Raw genomic sequence first — 19331 nt, 5'->3', positions numbered from 1 at the left:
ATCGTAATACTTAGCAGCAAATCAGTATATTACAATGATTTCTGGAGGGACATACAATGGAGTGATGGCTGCTGAAAATTCAGCTTTGAATCACAGAAATAAATTACATTTTATAACGTATATTTAAATAGAAAGGTCTATTTTAAATTGTAATAATATTTCACAATTTCACAGTTTTTCAGTGTTTTTATTTAGACAAACGCAGCCTCAAAACCCTTTAAAAACCAAACTTTGCTACTCTCCAGGACTGGCTTTGGCCACCCCTGCTACTACCGTATGTTTTCATAACTAACGAGTACCGTTATTATTATTTTACTTTATATGAATAATATGACACTGAGTAAAAAGTATGTTGTCCCCCCCAGAGTAACTAAAAAATTCTTAAAAGGAGGAAAAAAGAGGATCAAGTCCAGTCTCAAAAAAACAGCAGCAGGTAGGTGAACTTGTCCAGTGTCGCTTATCTTTAATGTCATGTTGGAATATGGTAATGTGATTGACTATGCATGAGGGAAACTTCGGCGTTCTTTAGCAACAAAGCAACTGTGTTATGCCTGTGAATTAATTGGCATCTGAATGCAGATGAGTTTTATCACAGAGAAACCATGATAAATGTTATTTTACAGATGTCTCCATGAAAAACAACTGCTGCCCAAACAGATCTATACTGTACTTTATGAGACTATCTAAACCAGTAAAATACATGAATATGTGTACTCTATTGCATACTATTAAACACTCGATCCAGTGTGATGCACAGGGCCAACTAGTTTCACTCTCTCTCCTTTTTTCAGCTTTCACTTCTTTAATCTGCACTGAAAAATATCAATTTTTACACCCGACTGAATACAACAATATAAAAAAACAAACCTTTTCCAAAACTAAGAGCAAAACAGACACAGACACAAGCATTATACACTCAGAAAAAAAACGTATAAAAGCTTTTACCGGGGAAGTACCTTTTCGAAAAGTATACTTGTGCATTTTAGGTAGTAATATGTTCCTTTAAGGCACCACTACGGGCCCGAAGATGTATCTTTTGAAAATGCGCCGCCCCAGTGACAGCTTTTGTACCTTTTTGTGCGTATGTGTGTCTGTGGTTTTACTTGTACATACTTGCGTGGACTCAAGTTTTAAAAAGACTTTAATACAACTCATCACTGATATGATTTTAGTGTTGACAGAAGCTTCCGTTACAGCGAAAGCCTGAAAGGTAAGAAATACAGTATAAATGAGTGTCAATCATATCTACTGTAGTAATGCAAACTATTCTGCTTCATTGTCACTTTTTGCCTCTTACTAAATATTTGTGTGCACCATTGCATATAGTTACCATAGCAACACGTTAACCATTTGATTCAAGATCTATTATCTATTAGTGCTCCAAATTAGTCACCCGTGTGCCCCTCTTGGCAAACCTCAAACATGTTAGCTATTCCGGACCACCTGCATAAACCAGTATGAACAAACATTTAGAATACATGACATATCGGCCACAAGCTGGAGGCTCAATGTAAAACTAAAAACCAGGCACCTGACCTTTAACCTTTAGTCCCCTGCCTGTTCCATTCTTCCCTTACTGTCTGTGCACGTTCTCTCTCTTTCTCTCTCACTCTCTGCTTTTACAGCATTGTGCAGTAATAAGGAGGCCAATGAATATTATATGCTCACATTAGCGATGCTATTTCATCAGAAAAAAATATGACTGGGGGGTAGAGAGCTTTGCAGCCTGATGGATATCAAGTCAACATGCCAAACTGACGCTTTTTGCCCCACAGCCCCTCTGAGCCGCCATACGCACACATTTCTGTCTATTCAGCGAACTGTGTTGACATAAGAACGTTTCTACATGAGAATATTTATATTTACGGATATAGGGTATCTCGCAGGGACATTACTGCACGTTCGCACGAAAGCAGATATAAAACACACACCCTGCTGACTTCCGGTCATACATGAGAGGTGCAAAAAGACAGACGCAGACTTTTTAGGCTATCTAGAACGCACGCGCGCACAAGATGTCTGTGAAGCGAAAGGTTCAAAGACACATGAACAAACAATCTGATAATGTATGCGATAACATCCCGTGCATAAATGCGTTTTACGGCCGCTCGTTCTGGCTTTCGTTTTTCTAGCTTCGTGTTTTCCATTTTTCCGGTCTCTTTTCCACACATGCATTTGCACACGTGTATGTAGCTGTGCTCCTTCTGTGTCAACAGGCACACACACACACACACATGCATCACATCATAAATCTAGTCCCAGTTAGTCAGACAGACTCGCACACACACACACGCTGTAGATTCACGCAGTGAAGATATAAACAACATGCAACAGCAGCTCTGCGCCATAAAGACAGAGAGCAAGACGTCTGGAAGGAAAAACGTACGTACCACACATGAGCAGAGCAGAGGAAGCTTAGCACGAGCCCTCATCAGCCACAAACAACCGACCAAAATGCCCGCAATGAGGGGAAAAAGAGGGATGAAAAGTGAGGGAAAGATACAGTGGCTGGACAAGTGGGTGAGAGAGCGAGAGAGAGAGAGAGAAAGAGAGGCAGGGAGAGTTGGTGTAGGTCTAGGAACACAAAGGAACCTGGCAGACTGTTCCACCTCTGAGTCACTGAACAGGTTTGTGACAGAGAGAAAAGGAGAGAGGGTGGGAGAGATGAGAGGAGGGATATGAGAGACGATCTCACCTACGCTTTCTGGAAGATTTCCCCACCATGTATGCGCTTTAAACGTTTTTTAGACATTTTTCAATGGATCGTCGTAGCACTTTAGGTTCAGCAAAGAGCCCTGTTGGAGGTTCGCGAGGTAGCGATTTAAAAAGTTTAAAATGATTAAAATGTTACATTTTAAGTTCATTATATCCTAATAGGTCTATTTATGTATGGGTTCGTTAAAGAACCTGTGTAATCGAATCACTGGATTTTTTGTGACGATTAATCTGTTAGCGTGAGGTCAACCACTAACAGCCCTGTCATTTAAGGTGCTTTTTTTTTTATTTGTCAAACCGATAACCCATAGAGAAAATTAAACTAAAGTACATGGTTTAAATAGCATTGTGGGTATGATTTATTTATTTATTTATTTACTTGTTTGTTGGTTTGTAGAAAATACGCTGCATATTTTAAGGACATCACGATAAACGTTGATGTATTTAAAAGTTTTCTTCATTTGTATGAATTAAACTAAATTTGATACTGAGTAACAACATTTATAGATACTTCAGTGGTAATTCTACGTAAATATTCTTACTAATTTAGCTAAGGAAATTAAGTTGTAAAATGTATTTATAAAATGAAATATCATGTAACATAATCGGGTAAATGCCCTTTAAAATCATAAATATTTGTGCGACACTTTGTCTTTACAAAAATGAATATAATTATAGAAAAACTATATTTGCAGACAAAAAATTACAGTATTTTATTTGTCGAAAGTATTTTTTTCAGTGCATATCCTAATATTCCTATCGGTGGAAAAAAAGAAGGTATTATAAAATCTAAATATCACACTTAAAGATGTTCTGATACTGAATCAGGTTTCAGTTCTAAAAGGGAAGCATTGCAGTTTTAACAAAACAGGAAACAGTTTGGATTCCTCGTCTTTTAACGGAGCTGGTGGATTGAAAATTCAGCAACTAAAGATTTTTTTTAAATATCAGAGGCTTTCTAAATTTCTTATATGTTTTGACTCAAGTCCTATTTGGACATTTTATTTTTCTCATACAGTATTCATTCTCTCTGGTGTATCGCATACATGCTGATCAGTGCTATCGCTCTGGAATATGCTGTTTCGGCCTGTTTTTATTTCGTGTTTGTTGTATATTGTGTTATATAGTTGCTGCTTGTTCCGTTTAGATGTACTTTTATGGTTATGCTTTGTAAGGGGCCCGTGCTGTTATACATGCATAATATGTAGCAATCACAGAACACTAGTCACTTTGAACTAACAGCTCTGTTGTAGGCAATGTGACACATCATTAGCTGACCTTTTCATCTGAACATGTCCAATTATGTAGTGCTTCTGGAAAGAGAAGCAACTATTACATACATCATAGAAACATACACTTTTTTACTTCATACAAAACTTTGTATGAAACAGAAGCTCGTAAGACTGATGTTATTTAATAATGACAAGATCCTCCTACAAAAGGTCGGCGGAAAGCATATATTTGTAAGACAGAAAGCCTTCAATGTAAATGTTGTTCCAGTATACAGACATGAACTATTTCTATATGTAACCGGTGTATTTTCTGAGCTATGACCTTCCTGGTGAATCGATGGAAGGAAAGCGGACCTTTTTCTGCACGCGTGTATATATTTGTGCCGGTCTAATGATGCTGAGTGCCTTGTCGGTGGGAACGATAACTAATTACCACCTCTATAAATAAAGTCAAGCGCATAAACCGTATTAAACACTCACTGAAGGAACGGTAAACAATTCAAAACCAACCAACAATAAACAAAACGCTAAGCTAAGCCTATAGCCCTGCGGCCTATGATTCTGCCTCCAGCCAAAATGAAGAGAAGAAAACAGACCCCATACAGCACTACTCAGCACTCAACAAAAGACATCATTAGAAAGGGGATGGGATTGGATGCAGACAGGAGACATGACAGGAAATAGGATGAGATGCAACATGACAGAATAAGATAAGATAAGATAAGATAAGATAAGATAAGATAAGATAAGATAAGATAAAGTGACAGAATGCATTACATACCATACCGGACAATACTGGATGTGGTTAGATTGGACAGGAAACAGAATGGGATGGGACAGGACAGAATACAAAACATCATATAAAAGACAAGTCAGGATATGTTTTGATAAGATGGGATGGGATGGGATAGGATGGGATAGGATAGGATAGGAAAAGACAGGACAAAATGCTATACATGGTATACTAGATAAGTTTGGATGTGTTTAATAGGATAGGACGGGACAGGACAGAATACTATGCATACCACACTGGATAGAATGGGACATAGTTGGAAAAGATAGGACTGTTGCTGCTGATATAAAGTAAAGAGAGAGTGTAGTAGAGCAGTAAAATGAAGGTGGACAGAACAGCCCAGATCTTGATCTTGGGAGAATTTGTGAGGTATTTTTGATATTTTTGAGAGTATATCAAGATCGAGATCTTGGCAAATCTGAGCACAGCAGTTTGTGACATTGTTGAGATCTCTTCTGAAACGGTGAAATAATAAAAACTATTTCTCTAAATAAAAAATGAGAATACATTAGACTTAAAACAAAGTTTCCATCCATCCTCCATTTAATCTCACCACTGCCTGGCAGTTGAGGAACAAATAAAATTTCTCATTCCCATCTTTTCTTTAATGAAAACTCATATGTGCTGATGCTATTTCCTGTTACTCATGCCAGGCATTTCATTCTTTATGAATATGTCATACTTACGAGTATCTACGTGCAAGTACGCCCCCTTACAGACATTTTTGGTTATCTACGATTAGGTCATCTCCTGCCTCTCTTTGTGTTTAATATGACGAATTCTCCTCTCTCCATTGTCTATTAAACACTATACATCGCCATCCTTCTCCATGCTTGCTCATACATACATAATTATTATCATATGAATATACTCATACATTCTTTTTTTTTTTTTTTGCTCATTTCTATCTTTTTTCGTTCCTTCTCCCCCCCTTTCCCTATTCTCTACATGATACCCTGCCATGTTGTCATGGCAACAATCAGGACCCAAGGGCTCGGTTGCTAGGCAACTCACATCACCCATAAGAGGAACATGAAGATAAAAAGTCAGAAACAAACAAACCACGTAAATCAAAGGTTAATTCTCTCGTTATTTGTGAGCGTGTGTGCTCTATCACCAATTCTTCAATCATTTTCAGAACGTCGGCATCTCACACCGTTCCCTCAAACGCAACACACAATCCTTCATCTGACAATGAAACAGAACAGCAGCAGATATTATGCTTGTATACCATCTTAAAGGACTGTCCAGTTGCTGGATGCCGCTTCCTTTTGCTATCAAACTTCCACAAGCTGTTTTGTGTGGGGTTGGGGGGATCTCTTACCAAAGAATGACAACGATGAGCACTTTAAAGAGGCACAATGTGTTATCTGAATTGCAGGCGGTGCTAGTGATTCTGAAGCAGCTTGCTGATGCTACAGTTCCGTACTGGCCCACTGAGTGGCAGTACGTGACTCAGCAATACAACAGCATCCTCAAAAACACAGCACACAAGCTACTGATCTCTTAATTATGGACTCAGAATGTGTGTGTGTGTGTGTGTGTGTGTTGTTAATTGCTGAGTGTTACACTATTGGGTTATGTCATATCCCAAGCTGCATGGGAAGTGCTTGAAAACTATTCTGGTATGGACACCGCTGTCTGAAGACTGTAATTATGATGGTAAAGAACCTAAATATTTGGAAATAAAACAGTAAAGAGATAGTTCACCGTAAAATAAAAATGATGTTAGTAATTGCTCGCCATCATGTCAAACCCCTATGACTTTCATTCATCTTCAGGACATAAATCACAGATTTATTTTTTTATTTTTTTATTTTTATTTTTTTAAAGAAAACCGAGAGCTTTACGACCCTCCAACAGACACGTTCAAGGCACAGAAACATAGTAAGAGCTTTGTTAAGTGACATAATTATAAAAAAAATACAAGAATAATTTCTGTGTGCAAAAAAAAAAAGACTTCACCTGCCGTTATCAAGAGTACCACTCCGGCACTGCACTTCAGTAGTGCATGTCTGTGCAAAATCACCAAAAAAGTGGTTGCCAAGGTGTTACTATGAAGTTCCTAAGATGTTTGGAGAGTTTTTAGCATGTTTCTATGCAAATGTTAGGACATTCTTTGTGGTTGCTAGGTGATTGCTTAATGGACCGTGTCAAAAGAGCCTCAGTGATACATCTCAGGTCCCACCTCCATTTTAAGTGTGTGCTATTTTTCAACCTTTTATCATCAGTGAGTCATCAGTCGCTAAAATCCTCTGTCTCGTCGCTTAGAAATGTAAAAGCGCATCTCTTTTTAACAAGACACCATGTAGAGTTAGTTTAATACTTTAAGACAATGCGCATTTATTCAACCTAAATTGCTGACACCAGCACAAACAAAAAAATCTATTGAGAATAAAAAGTAAAAAAAAATTAAAAAAAATCTAAAAAAGAGAAAATAAATAAAAACATTTCAATTTAAAATTGGACTAAAATACATAAAAAGAAAAGGACATTAACTGAAATAAAATAATGCAGTAGTCTCTGTAAGGTAAATATTTCCCCTCACCATGTTTGGAGTTTTTAAGCTTAGTAAACCTTGTGTAAGTTTGATAGTTTTATACTCAGCATTTTCACTTAAAAAGCGAAGAGATTGTAAATTCTCGTAAAACTACGGTATGCCAACACGATAGCATTCGCTAGTCAATGGACTAACCGCTGTTTTCAGGGACAGCCTTCTGTTGTCTACCAAAGAAGACAAAAGGCGCTTTCTCCTACTACAACTTATAGTGTTAACATCAAGACTGAGAAAAGAACAAGATGCAGACAACAGGTAAATACCATTATTGCCTTTTTCCATGATTGTGGAGTAAGTATGTTTACATGGCTTTTTATAAATGCCGGGTAGCCAATGTTCGGCCAATCAGCTTACACAACATCACTGGTACTTCCTATAGAACTGTTTTGAACCCTGCTTTGAAGTAGGAGTCTTAATTAGTTCCTAGAGCCTATGAAAAGGTTCCTCCAGTGCAAAAGCACCTAGCTAACCCTTTTTTGAGTAATGTAGCCAGGCAACTTTGGTTGATGTTACTGTTAATGGGCAACCATGTGAAACACAGGGCCCATGGCCGATCTAAAGTATCGAGAAATTTGTAATCCATTCTCAGTGGGAAAATCCCCAGGCAACATTGCTGAAAACGTTACTCCTTGTATCATCAGCCTAAGAGTCTGCTGGGCTAAACTCCAGATGCTTGTATGTCCCCAACCATCTTAATGGAGGTAAGTGCGTTTAGGAGGCCCATCTTCAGAGAGAGGGCATTAAGCTCAACTGACTCTAAGGGCTCAAAGGAGCTCTCTGCAGGGCCTGTAAGACCAAAGAGAGGTTACAAAAAGGAATATGCGCAGTCCCTGAAGATTTAACTTCCATCGCGCCTCTGAGAAACCTAATGAGGACTTCCCATTCACAGTGTCACAATGTTTTCCAGTGAGTATCATATTGTCCTCTGCCCCTGTAAAAGAGGGTGTTTGCTCAGAGGAATTAGGCTGTGGCTGTGGAGAGCAGCATGATTTCTGAGAACCAGGTCCAGGTGGGCCAATAAGCAGCAACCATCAAGATCTGATGTCTTTCTGACCTTGCACAGTGTATGTGTGATCTGACTCACTGGGTGAAATGCATATTTGAGCAAACTCTGGGGCCAGCTATGCGCCAAGGCATCCATACTGAGCAGAGCCCCAGTCAGGGAGTACCATAAAGTACTATGGGGAGGGCTCCTGCAAAGCAAACAGATCTACCTGTTCTTTGCTGAACTGACTCCCTATCAGCTAGTCTGCCTCTGTATGAAGTCTCTACTCTCCATAAAACATAATCTGTCATGAAAGCATGTTTTCTGGGCGATTGAGGTCACCTGGAATGTGAGTGGCCCACAGTGATTTCAGGAGATGGCAGACAAGTTACAACGTGTGACAAGAGTGCATATCTCTTTTGTAAATTGTGTTTGATGATTTCCCTCCGGACCAACACATTGCTCCAATCAATGACAAAACCTCTGCTGGTGCGGCAACACCCTGTCCACGGTCTAGAGGCCATGTACCTCCTGCATACAGCGGCCCCACTGCTGCGGTCACTTAACAGCAGCCTCTGCGACTTTCGTAAAGACACAAGGTGACATGTGCAGCCCGGAGGGGAGCACCTTGTACTGATACGCCTAATCCTCAAAAGCAAGCAATGGTCTGTATCATCCTTCATGTCTGTGTGCCTTCATGTACAGCTCTCCTCAACCTGTCTGAGGGTCCTAATTATGTAAACTTAGCACTACAATTTCCCTATTTGTGACAAAACACTATAAAAGGATTAAAGAATCAAGATATTGCCATTTAAAGAAAGCTGTTTATTTAAGAAATTTATCAAGTTTACATCATTATCTGCCACCCTGCCCTCTGAGATATCGGATATAAAAAAAGAATCTTTGAGTGAGGATCCTAGCCAACTGTCTACTAGTAACACTATTCACACAGACCGTTTTGCCATTTTTTTAATTTACCTATTTTTATTTATATATTTTCAGTAACTCCACCATTACTTCTTCGCAATTTTACAATAATGTTTGAGAAGATAACACCTCTAGTAACTGTCGTGTGAGAAGACAACCAGACTTATCATCCTTAGTGTGTCTCTGTGATACAGTTCTAGTCTTCATTTCCTGAAAGTCCAGACGGGCCACCTGCTGTGACAGTGGCAGCTTGCGTTGTTAAAAAGTGAGCCCTGTCCTGTCTCACCTTGCCTAGACAGAACTTACACAGCAGCCTGTTGAGATGAGAACGTGCCCTGCCAAGCCATAACCTTTCCGCTACTTCTTTTTTCACATTAACTTTGCCCTAAGCCAACCGATTCAGGTTACACTTCTACATCCAATCTATCTGTGTGTATACACTTTATAGACAGTATAGACAGATCGATTAATTGTGACAGCATGGCACAACTTTCTGCCTAATATCTCCCGATTTATTTTAATGAGTCAACAACATACAACATACTATTAGAAATTAGAAACTATTTTGCAAGCCTATGTCAACTTCTACTAACCAATTCTACTGATCCTAAATCTACCCTAAAATACAATGTGATCTCATGATAATTCGTTTGCATTTCACGCAAAATGTTGTTCTATAAAACATACATTTAATTACATTTTCACATGCACTAAAACGTACAAAACTGACGTATTTTTAGCATCTAGACGTACAAATACTTATGTATTTTCAGCATTTAAACGTACAAAACTGACATATTGACTACATCTAAAAATGTATCCTTATTTTATTTTTGTTGTTTTTTATTTATCATATTAATGACCTTGTTTGAAACTGCATTATTACACTGTTTACTTTAATAACATTCGTCACAGAGTGCGACATGCAGTGTTTACCGTCATGAATTCTGCTCTGCACCTTACACAAACCTACTGTACTCCGCCAGAGAGGACTGGGGCTGCAAAATATCGTCATTTCAGTTACTTTTGGCACTGCTTTTGACATTTTTGCAATAAATAAACGATTGTAATTGCATTTATCTGTCTGTCATGTTTTTCTTATACTGTACAGAGATAATTACGTTTAGGTTTAGAGTGTTTAGCCTCTAGTGTTCATTTCCTTTGGAAACTGCAGTGATATGTACTTATTGGTACGTATTTCGTGTCTCGCTAAAAAGTGCTCCCAGATACGTTTATGCCATGAGACCAGGTAGCATATATAAGGTTTAGCTATGCAAACAATAAAGTGAGACATGCATTTACGAAAAGCCATTCTTTTTTCAATAAAGCTATTATACCTATTGTAGCTTTTCACTACCTATTTTACTTCACGTGATCCATTTATATATATCGCAGTATACTGAAACACATAAACACAATATAAATGCAAAACCCTTATTCACTGATGAAAATGACATTCTAGCACATTTTTCTTTTACATTTTTCCTTTTTTAATTTGGATTTGCATCCACACGAGGGTGAGTAAATGATGACAGAATTTTAATGCCTGGGTGAGCGACTCTTTTAATGAGCTTTTTATGTGTGATCAATTTTGCAGCAGAGGACGTGAGAAAGACTGATCACGCGTCTGAAGTGCGCGTGTGTGGTGTTTAAATATGGAGGATGCACCTCTGCAGTGGATGTGTGCTGAAGGTTGATGTATGCGTGTAGGAGACGCACAGAGAAGAAAGCATGGGTTGAAATAAACGCAAGAGAGAAGGCCAGACAGATGAGCGGGAATGATAGGACATTACTGCGAGTACATCTCAACTGAGAACCGCCACAGAAAGATAAGCTATGGGTGTTAGCTTGTCCTCGCCGGGTAACCGTGTGAATGAATACTTTGTGCATTAAGGACTGCACATCTGCCTCATGCATCACTGCCCAATGCATTGAGGTGTGTGAATTTGCTCGCACATCATATATACTGTATGCGTGAGAGTACATCGCTGGATGTGACCTGTAGATTAGCGTAGCATAGCTAAGCTTTTGCTTCCTTCAAGTCACGTCGGAACGACGATGTTGATGAGTGCACATGAACAGCACAACAGTTTTTAATTACCAGCGGGAAACTGGGGATTTTCTTTAAGCCCTCGCTTTCCGAGCTGGAAGAATGTGTATTAATAAAATCATGACAGGAGCTAATTGGTATCAGTCATAATTAAGTCATGATCGTGAGCCTTCACATCTCGTGCACCGCTGAGGAAGAACAGAGCTAAAGCTTGCAAAATAATTTTACTTATTTAGCTCATTTCAGCCCAGTGGTGACACTTCTACAAAATTATATTCTTGAACATTCGCGACGCTTTCAAAGCTAAATGTCCAGCAAATGGCAATAGAAGCACATTTAGTTTTTACCAGAGACAGATCATTGCGATTGTGGAAAACATTTTGTTACTCTGGTTATTGTGCGCTAATGTGAGACGTAAGCGGTGCTAAAAAGCTCATTACTGAATCAGACCTTAAATGTAACAGATATGCTTAAATAAAGCAAACACCACAGAAAAGACATTAGTGAAAGCAGTCATGGTATTTTATTTTGCTTCTACAGGTCTATGAGCTCTTTTTATCTAATGTCGTGGTTCATGTTTCACAAGACTCATAGTCAAACGCTCCACATTTCAAGTGCAATGTTCTACTCGGTGAACTACAAAGTCAGAAAGGCCATACATGTTAAGCCGGTTATTTGATGCAAACATCAAAACGTATTAGTTTACAAATCATGCACCATGATCAAAGTCTTTTGAGGTCGTAACATAGTAATGTGCAAGGAAACGCATGAAAACGAGCATCATTCAATAATACCATACCCCGTAATTATAATTTGTGCGAAAAGAGCTTTTTTATTAATAGAAAATAAAGCTGAAATAGCACATAAATATGAAATGAAAAACATGAAAATTAGAAATGCTGTCCTGGCAACTGATTGAAATAAGTTTAGTTGAAGCACTAACATTATTAACAAAAATAAATTAATAAAATGTAAATAAAAATAAAGCAAAATATTAAAGAAAACTATTATGCTGGTTCATGCTGTTCATCAGCAAAACGTGGTAGAGATGGCTAATCAATAAAGTGTGTTTTTTTTTTAATAACGGTAAAGGTTTAATAATAATTGGTGTTAAAGCTTGCCAATATATGCTAGTCGATTCATGAGTTGACAGGTTTTCTAAAACTACATTTCCCATCACCTTGTGCTTCATATAGTTGCAGAAGCACTAAAATAGCTTGTTTGTCAGTAGGTTAAATGAAAGAAATATGAAAATCCCCACAAAGTCTGTTATTTTTTGACCAAAATCAATTGAACTCACATTGTGGTGTAATTACAACTTCCAAACGTGTAACAAGAAACGTCTCAGGAGATTTTGAGTGCTGAATTAGAGCTTTTAACACAGCAAAGATACTCCTGTGGTATCTAGTGTGTGTGTGAGTGTGTGTGGGTCTACTTAACCATATTTTCTAAATGTGTACCCAGAGGTGATTTTCTTTTTCTTTAATTAAGGCCCGAGCACCGATGGTGTGCCGATGGTTCTAGGACCCTTCAGGTGTTGTATTTAAACTGCTCCTAGAGATTTAAACAGAGCAACGTCAATACCTTGGTCAGTGTAATCTAAAGACCTTTGTGATGTTAAATTGCAAAGATTTAGAATTTTAGTTAAAAGGTGTATCTGTGGCAGCGTGACAAAATGTTTTGCCATGGGGACAGAAGTTGTTGTAACGTTCAAATAAAGTCCTAGCCTGGAGATATCTAAAGGCCAATATTCTGTTATAACCATAGCTCCACCTGCTGACAACTTCTTTGACACTAACTTAAACACGCAATGTCCAATCTGCACCAAACTTAAGCCAAATAACCCTAGTTTTTTTGCATAGTTTTTGCTTAGCTTTAGGGTCAGGTTGTAGGTTAGTGTTAAGTTTGTGTAAACCTGTGGAGGCTACCAATTAAGTTAAAGGGACAGTTGACAAATAATTTTTATTTCAAATCTGTATGAGTAGATGATATTTTGAAGAATGTGGAAAGAAATGGAGTTGGCTGCCGCTGCTTTTAAAGGCCATGCCCACATCTCAACAACCAATCAACAATCGATGCGCATAAATCGTCCTTCTTTTTACACTAAGATGTAAACTCCAATATGGAAGAAAAGGTCTGATTCTACTTTTTTTTCATTGTAAATTAAAGTGAACATTAGTGAGGCACATATGGGTATAACTACATGAGCATTACGATGTAAAAAAAGCTTATATTCTTCTGTGACGGTTATGTTTGGGGTGGAATTAGGCAATTATGCCCATATGGTTCCCATATACCACATATACATGTATGCCGTTTTTTGTGAGAGTATGCGTGTGTGGACACCAAATGATAAAAACTGCATTTGGTGGAGATTAGAGATGGCTCAACCTGGACACATACAGGGCCACAACTGGCAGCATGAATCTCTGATTTTGCCAGAAAGAGTAAGAGAGAAGGAGAGACAGAGACCAGTGTCCTTGAGGAGAGATCAAATATGACCTCTCTACTTTATCTGCTGACATCACAGACACACTGTAAGAGCGTTACACTCTCTCAAACACACACTCACACAACATGCTAACAGCCTGTTTTTCACATCTGAAAACATCTCGCACAAAAGAAAGCTTTACCATTGCACATGCAAACAAACACACACACATCTGACTCACAACCATATCAAGTGTCTTGAAACATGAGCTAATGTTCGATTCTTTTACAGATACGCTCACACAATTGCAGCGGCGAGCCTATGCGCGCTCTTTCCATTGTGAATCAACGCGCTGCTGCCTACAGACTTGGCCGTGTTGCATATACGCGCCGGCACACACACACGCCAACACATGTTCACCCACACGCATCCTACTTAAACAAGTCTTGACACACACACACATGTGGAAAAACTCTGACACGCTGTTTTATGACACACTTGTCATCTTAAACTGAACTGAGAGCTGTGGAGGCATGGATGAATAATTAAGCCAGGCAGTTTGATTCTGTGTATGTGTGTGTGATGTAAAGGCTAAGAATTAGCAGTTCCTAAGTGACTCCAGCCGTTAGATGTCGTGTCCCAGTGCCTATCCTGGCTTTGTTCGGAATAGCATACTAACATAGTGCTCTGCTTCTTTGACATATAATGTGTACAGTGTGCACAGCATGCTGAACATCCGGACAAGTTTTTCCATTTTCCAGAATGTGTGCGACAATGCAAAGCGCTTGATGCGACGTTCCACGTTCCGACGTGTGACAAATGAACCACGAAAAACTATGGCTACAAATTTAACCGCTCATTTTGACTCATTATTTCATTGGACTGCCAAACGCTCAGACATTTCAGGAATTAAAAATAGAAAATAACTGCTTATTTCCAAGAAGATAATTTGTTATGTGGCCATTTCTATTACATCAAAAATCCGCATACTGATTCATTAAAGACCTGAAAAATCTAAAACTTAAATCTAAAATCTAAAACTTCACCAAGGTGAAAAATGTGCTGAAATTAACTTTTCAATTGCTCCTTTAAAACGTATTTCATTTTAAAAAATGCACATCGAATAATAAAATAAGTATCAATCACGGGATATAAATGTCAACAGAATCTATGTTTATGCTGCAAAAGATAAAGAAGAAGCTGAGGTGGCATTTAGATGTATTAACTCAGACTGTTTAATGCAGCTCGGAGATGGCATGAATGCATTTACGCAACTTCAGCGATGTGCCTTCATGGCATAGTGGATTAAAAATGGTATATGATATTGATATTTTAAACAAAATATGCTAAATAGAAGAATAAAATGTTTGAAATATTGAACTGCTATAAAGTGAGGTAAAGTCTCAAGAAGTGAAGCAAACATTCCATCAAGCTAAATGTCGATGGCCAGTGTTTACTGTTGTCATACCCCTATGTCTGTGTCTGTGTATTTTGGCAAGTCTTTAAATCTTGCCTTTGTCTTCTGTAACGAAATCAGAATTTCTTTTTCCACACTGGATAAACACCATCTGGCTCAGCCTGCTACAATAGCCAAGGACCAAATTGCAATGATTGGACAAATATTTTATAGGCCTACATATATATATATATATATATATGTATACCCCTATATAATATAGACCCCTTTAATTATTGATTGTTATCTATCTTTAAAGAAACTTTCGATGAGTATAACAAGAACATTTTATAAAAAACTTTGCACTGGTTTGAAAACATGTAACTAAAACCACTAGTAGGTGGCAGCACCTCATCTTCATTAAATCAACCAATTTCTTTTAAAATGGCACAGATTAATTCCCGCTTTGTGAAGACACATTTATGTGGCTAGATGTAAATGGAATAGTTTTAACAAATAATTCAGATAAGCTATCAAATCAGAGAATAGGGTGTAAATATATATTTTTTTGCATATATTGTTTTTTGGATTAAGTGACCATCCTAGGTGTATATAACTTTCTTCTTTCAGACGAACAGTCAGAGTTTTTTCAAAAAATGTATCCAGCTCCATGAACCATATATATTAGGGGTGTAACGATTTGCGTATCATGTATTGTATGATTTACGGTCATTTTCCAAATCATCAAAATGACCTTATCCCGTTTATAACTTGGGACTTTGGAGTGAACAGAGCACGTGCGTGGAATGCACTCGTCGAAGGGAGCGATGTAATTTCCTCATTATCTTCAGCTGGGATGTTCCCATGACAACGAACGCCGAAAAGCATGTGTCAGAAGATTCGGTGAGGGATGGATGCATTGCATAAAATTACATTTTATATTAAAAAACGTTTTCTGCATATTAGTTTTTATATATAAGCATGTTTCTAAAACATAAAATATAAAAAACAGTTATGCTAACACAAAAATATGACTTCTGCTGACGTGCTGTGTTCATTTCTACCTCCGCCAGGTGCATTCCAAAGACTAAATAATGACAGGCACGTGCTCTGCTCACTCATATCTCCATTAACAAGGGGATAGAGGTGATCACTGTAATTTGGAAAATAACTGAATTATATGAAGTTAAAGTAAATTGACCTGTGGCCAGGTATACATTTAACCCATCGAAAATGCACACGCACAGCAGCGGTTCGGTGCCTTGCTCAAGGCTCTCATAGTTGTGGTATTAAAAGCCAATCCCTGCCAGACCCGCACCGTGAACCTAAAACCTTCAGGGTACAGGTCTGACTCTCTATCCATTAGGCCATGACTGCCCCCATGACTTCACGTTTTAATTCATCACGACCCTTAAATCATCAGCGAGCATGTACATATTTTTAAAAGAAGAAGAAAAACGGCACATCGCACCCAAAAGCTTGCTTACCCTTGATATAAAGTATAAATCAGTCATGATCTTAAAAGGAGGACATGTGTACAGTTAACACTGTCCTGCCTAAAACCTGGACGGATGGTCGCAGCGGATGACAACTAAACTTTTATCATTGCATAATGCCTATTGTATCACTTACTATTTTAAACCAGTAGTAGGACGTATACAGAGTATTCTGCGCAGTAAGTAGTAAGCTTGAATCCCAAACATGGTCATACTCACTCAAAAGGAGGTGGTAGCTAAATATACAACGCTACCCATTTTAGCAAATGAACAGCCGTTTGGTTTAGGTGCACGCCGGTTTACTAAAGACCTCATCTGACTCAAAAGGAAGCTGTCTTGTATACGACAGCAACTCTGGACGTGGCACAGATCAGCACAGCTGCTGACATTCACCAACGTACATCTCTTACATGTATTATTCATCTAAACGCGCCATAATGAGAGAGAAAAGACAGCAGAGAGAAAATGTACAAAGCCAAAATATAAATTAAAAAGCAGGACGTGTTAAAACACAAGCTCTGTTCCAAAATGTAGTGAGCTGCCTGCAGAAGCAGCATTCACAGGCATGTTCCTCCCAAAGATATTTTCTGCACGCATCCTAAAAGAGCGTCGCGCGTATCCTTCCAAGACAAAGTGATCCCGGAATGCACTGCGATGAGCTCAGTGAAAAAAAAAATTAAACCAAGATGGCGGACAAAGTGAGAGAAATGATGCATAGATGTGCTGCCTGTGAAGAGAGCTCCAAATCACTTACCATTTAAGTTATCTTGCTGACTTCTGAAAGAGATGATTACAATGTGAAGCCATTCTATTAGAAATAGATTAAAAGAAATTGGCTGCTCTGAGCTCTTTCGTCTGAAATCATTTTAATTTTTAATTTGTTCCATTTTAAATAAACTACTAATTCTTATGCTTAAATTCTATATAATTTCTCAGATTTCTGATTGCAGACTTCTGAGCTCAGCTCAAAGAAATCCTTTGTGTACATTTCAAAATTATATGTATCTAGGAGAAACAGTAACATCAAAATAATAATAATAATTATTATTATTTGGCATGGAATGTTGCAGTATTTGTTTTATTGGTGCACATTTTTACATTAGCAAATGACCAATAATCTGTTTAATTTCCTATGAACAAAACCCAGTCCCATCCTTCACTCAGATATTCACAATAGAGAATAATACATTTCACAAGACTTATGGCTTTAATGACCAAAACGAACGAATATGATGTACTCTAAGAAATAAAAGTTCAAAAACTGTTACTGGGATGGAACCTTTAAGATGCACTAATATGTACACTTTAGATACTAATATATCCTCTTAAAGTACAAATAATGGGTAAATAAGGGATGTACCTTTAAGCTTTTGTACCTCAGGGATAGCGCTTTGGTGACAGCTTTGTACCTTTTTGTCTGCGGGTACGGATGGAGGGAACAGATGAACTCAGAGACCTAAGAGCAAGCGAGTATGCATACAAACTAATACAAACACAAACACACACACACACACACACACACGCATGCCACAGTTTATCAATGGACAGGATCAATGTGAAAGCCTATCTTTTAGAGATACATCGCATTACATCATACTCTTAGCTTCAGTGAATCCAGTCTCTCATCTTTCTCTTCTTCTCCCTGCAGTCATTCCTCACTCTTATCTTCATTCTCTATCCGCTTCTGTCTCTAAAAACATACAAACCTGACTTTCAGGGATGCATGATAGTATTTCAGCGACCACATTGGTATAGAATTTTTTTTGAGATTCAAAGCAACTGGTTTTCTTTCTGTTCTTACTATAACTTCATCCCTGTGTGCCCTAAAATCACCAGATTTTGCATACATGTTTGCATACAGATCACTCAATTATGGAACGGGATGTCTTAACAAGTGAGTATTTTTAAAATATAAAGCTCACCAAAGTTTGTCAAGCTATGCTACAGACATACTCATGGAGAACAAACTTTCATTCATTCTTTTTTCAGTTCTTTGCGTTTCAATCTTTTCATGAACCACTGACACAAAACTGATTGGTCTGCATGCTCTTTACACACGTAATTGCAAATAATTAGCAGAACAAAGAAGAATAATTAGAAAATTATTGCTTTAGGTTGTATGTATGTATTGTTGTATGTTTTTTTTACTTGTCATCTAAAGCATTTTAGCATTAGGCTGAACACAAAATATAGCAAAAATTGACCGAAATGAATATTGTTTTTTTTTTTTTAAATACATGCAGAATCTTTTGTACAGTAGGCCAGGTTTTGGAAATGTGACACATATTAAATAATCAGATTTTCAAAAAAAAGACTTTTATTTTTCATATAGCATGATTAAAATAAAATAAAAATAGCATCTCCCAATGTCTCAGTAAGCTGTTATCTAAATGCATTAAATTTACATTTAAATGATGTTTAGCTATAAACAAATTTCGGGAGGAGCACGCACTGATAATTAACGCGGCTGGCTTCTCGTTTCCTAATCACGCAATTATCCAACCAGAGCAAGAGAAGCCTACTATAAATTCGCACAAGCTTCTTACCTCGATATCTCGTTTCGAGCATGGTATCCAGCATGTCCGAACAAGACCAATCGCCAGAAACCTACGAAATCGAGGACACCGAGCCTCCACGACTCCGCTGAGCAAGCACGCTAACGCCCGCCCGAACTTCAAACGAGCGCGCTTAGCCGCCAGAGGCAGAAAACTAACGCGAGTGACTATCCTTTCGCCAACGCGATTAAGAT

General features: G+C 38.1%; 1 protein-coding gene across 2 annotated transcripts in view; it reads right to left on the bottom strand.

The window, feature by feature from the left end:
* The window catches only part of LOC122325079 (disks large homolog 4), a 120900-nt gene that overhangs the window by 86947 nt on the left and 14622 nt on the right, over nucleotides 1–19331 (bottom strand). The window contains exon 1 of one of the 2 annotated variants that reach the window (XM_043219951.1): nucleotides 2391–2591. The exons of the other annotated variant lie outside the window; for it this stretch is intronic. Within the exon in view, the coding sequence (XP_043075886.1) occupies nucleotides 2391–2432 (42 nt within the window). The 5' untranslated portion in view covers nucleotides 2433–2591. Of the gene's footprint in view, nucleotides 1–2390; nucleotides 2592–19331 lie in introns of those variants that run through there. 2 annotated transcript variants of the gene reach the window in all.

This window comes from Puntigrus tetrazona, chromosome 20, assembly GCF_018831695.1.
Source record: "Puntigrus tetrazona isolate hp1 chromosome 20, ASM1883169v1, whole genome shotgun sequence".
Classification (NCBI taxonomy): domain Eukaryota; kingdom Metazoa; phylum Chordata; class Actinopteri; order Cypriniformes; family Cyprinidae; genus Puntigrus; species Puntigrus tetrazona.
This window is presented reverse-complemented; position numbering and strand designations above follow the sequence as displayed.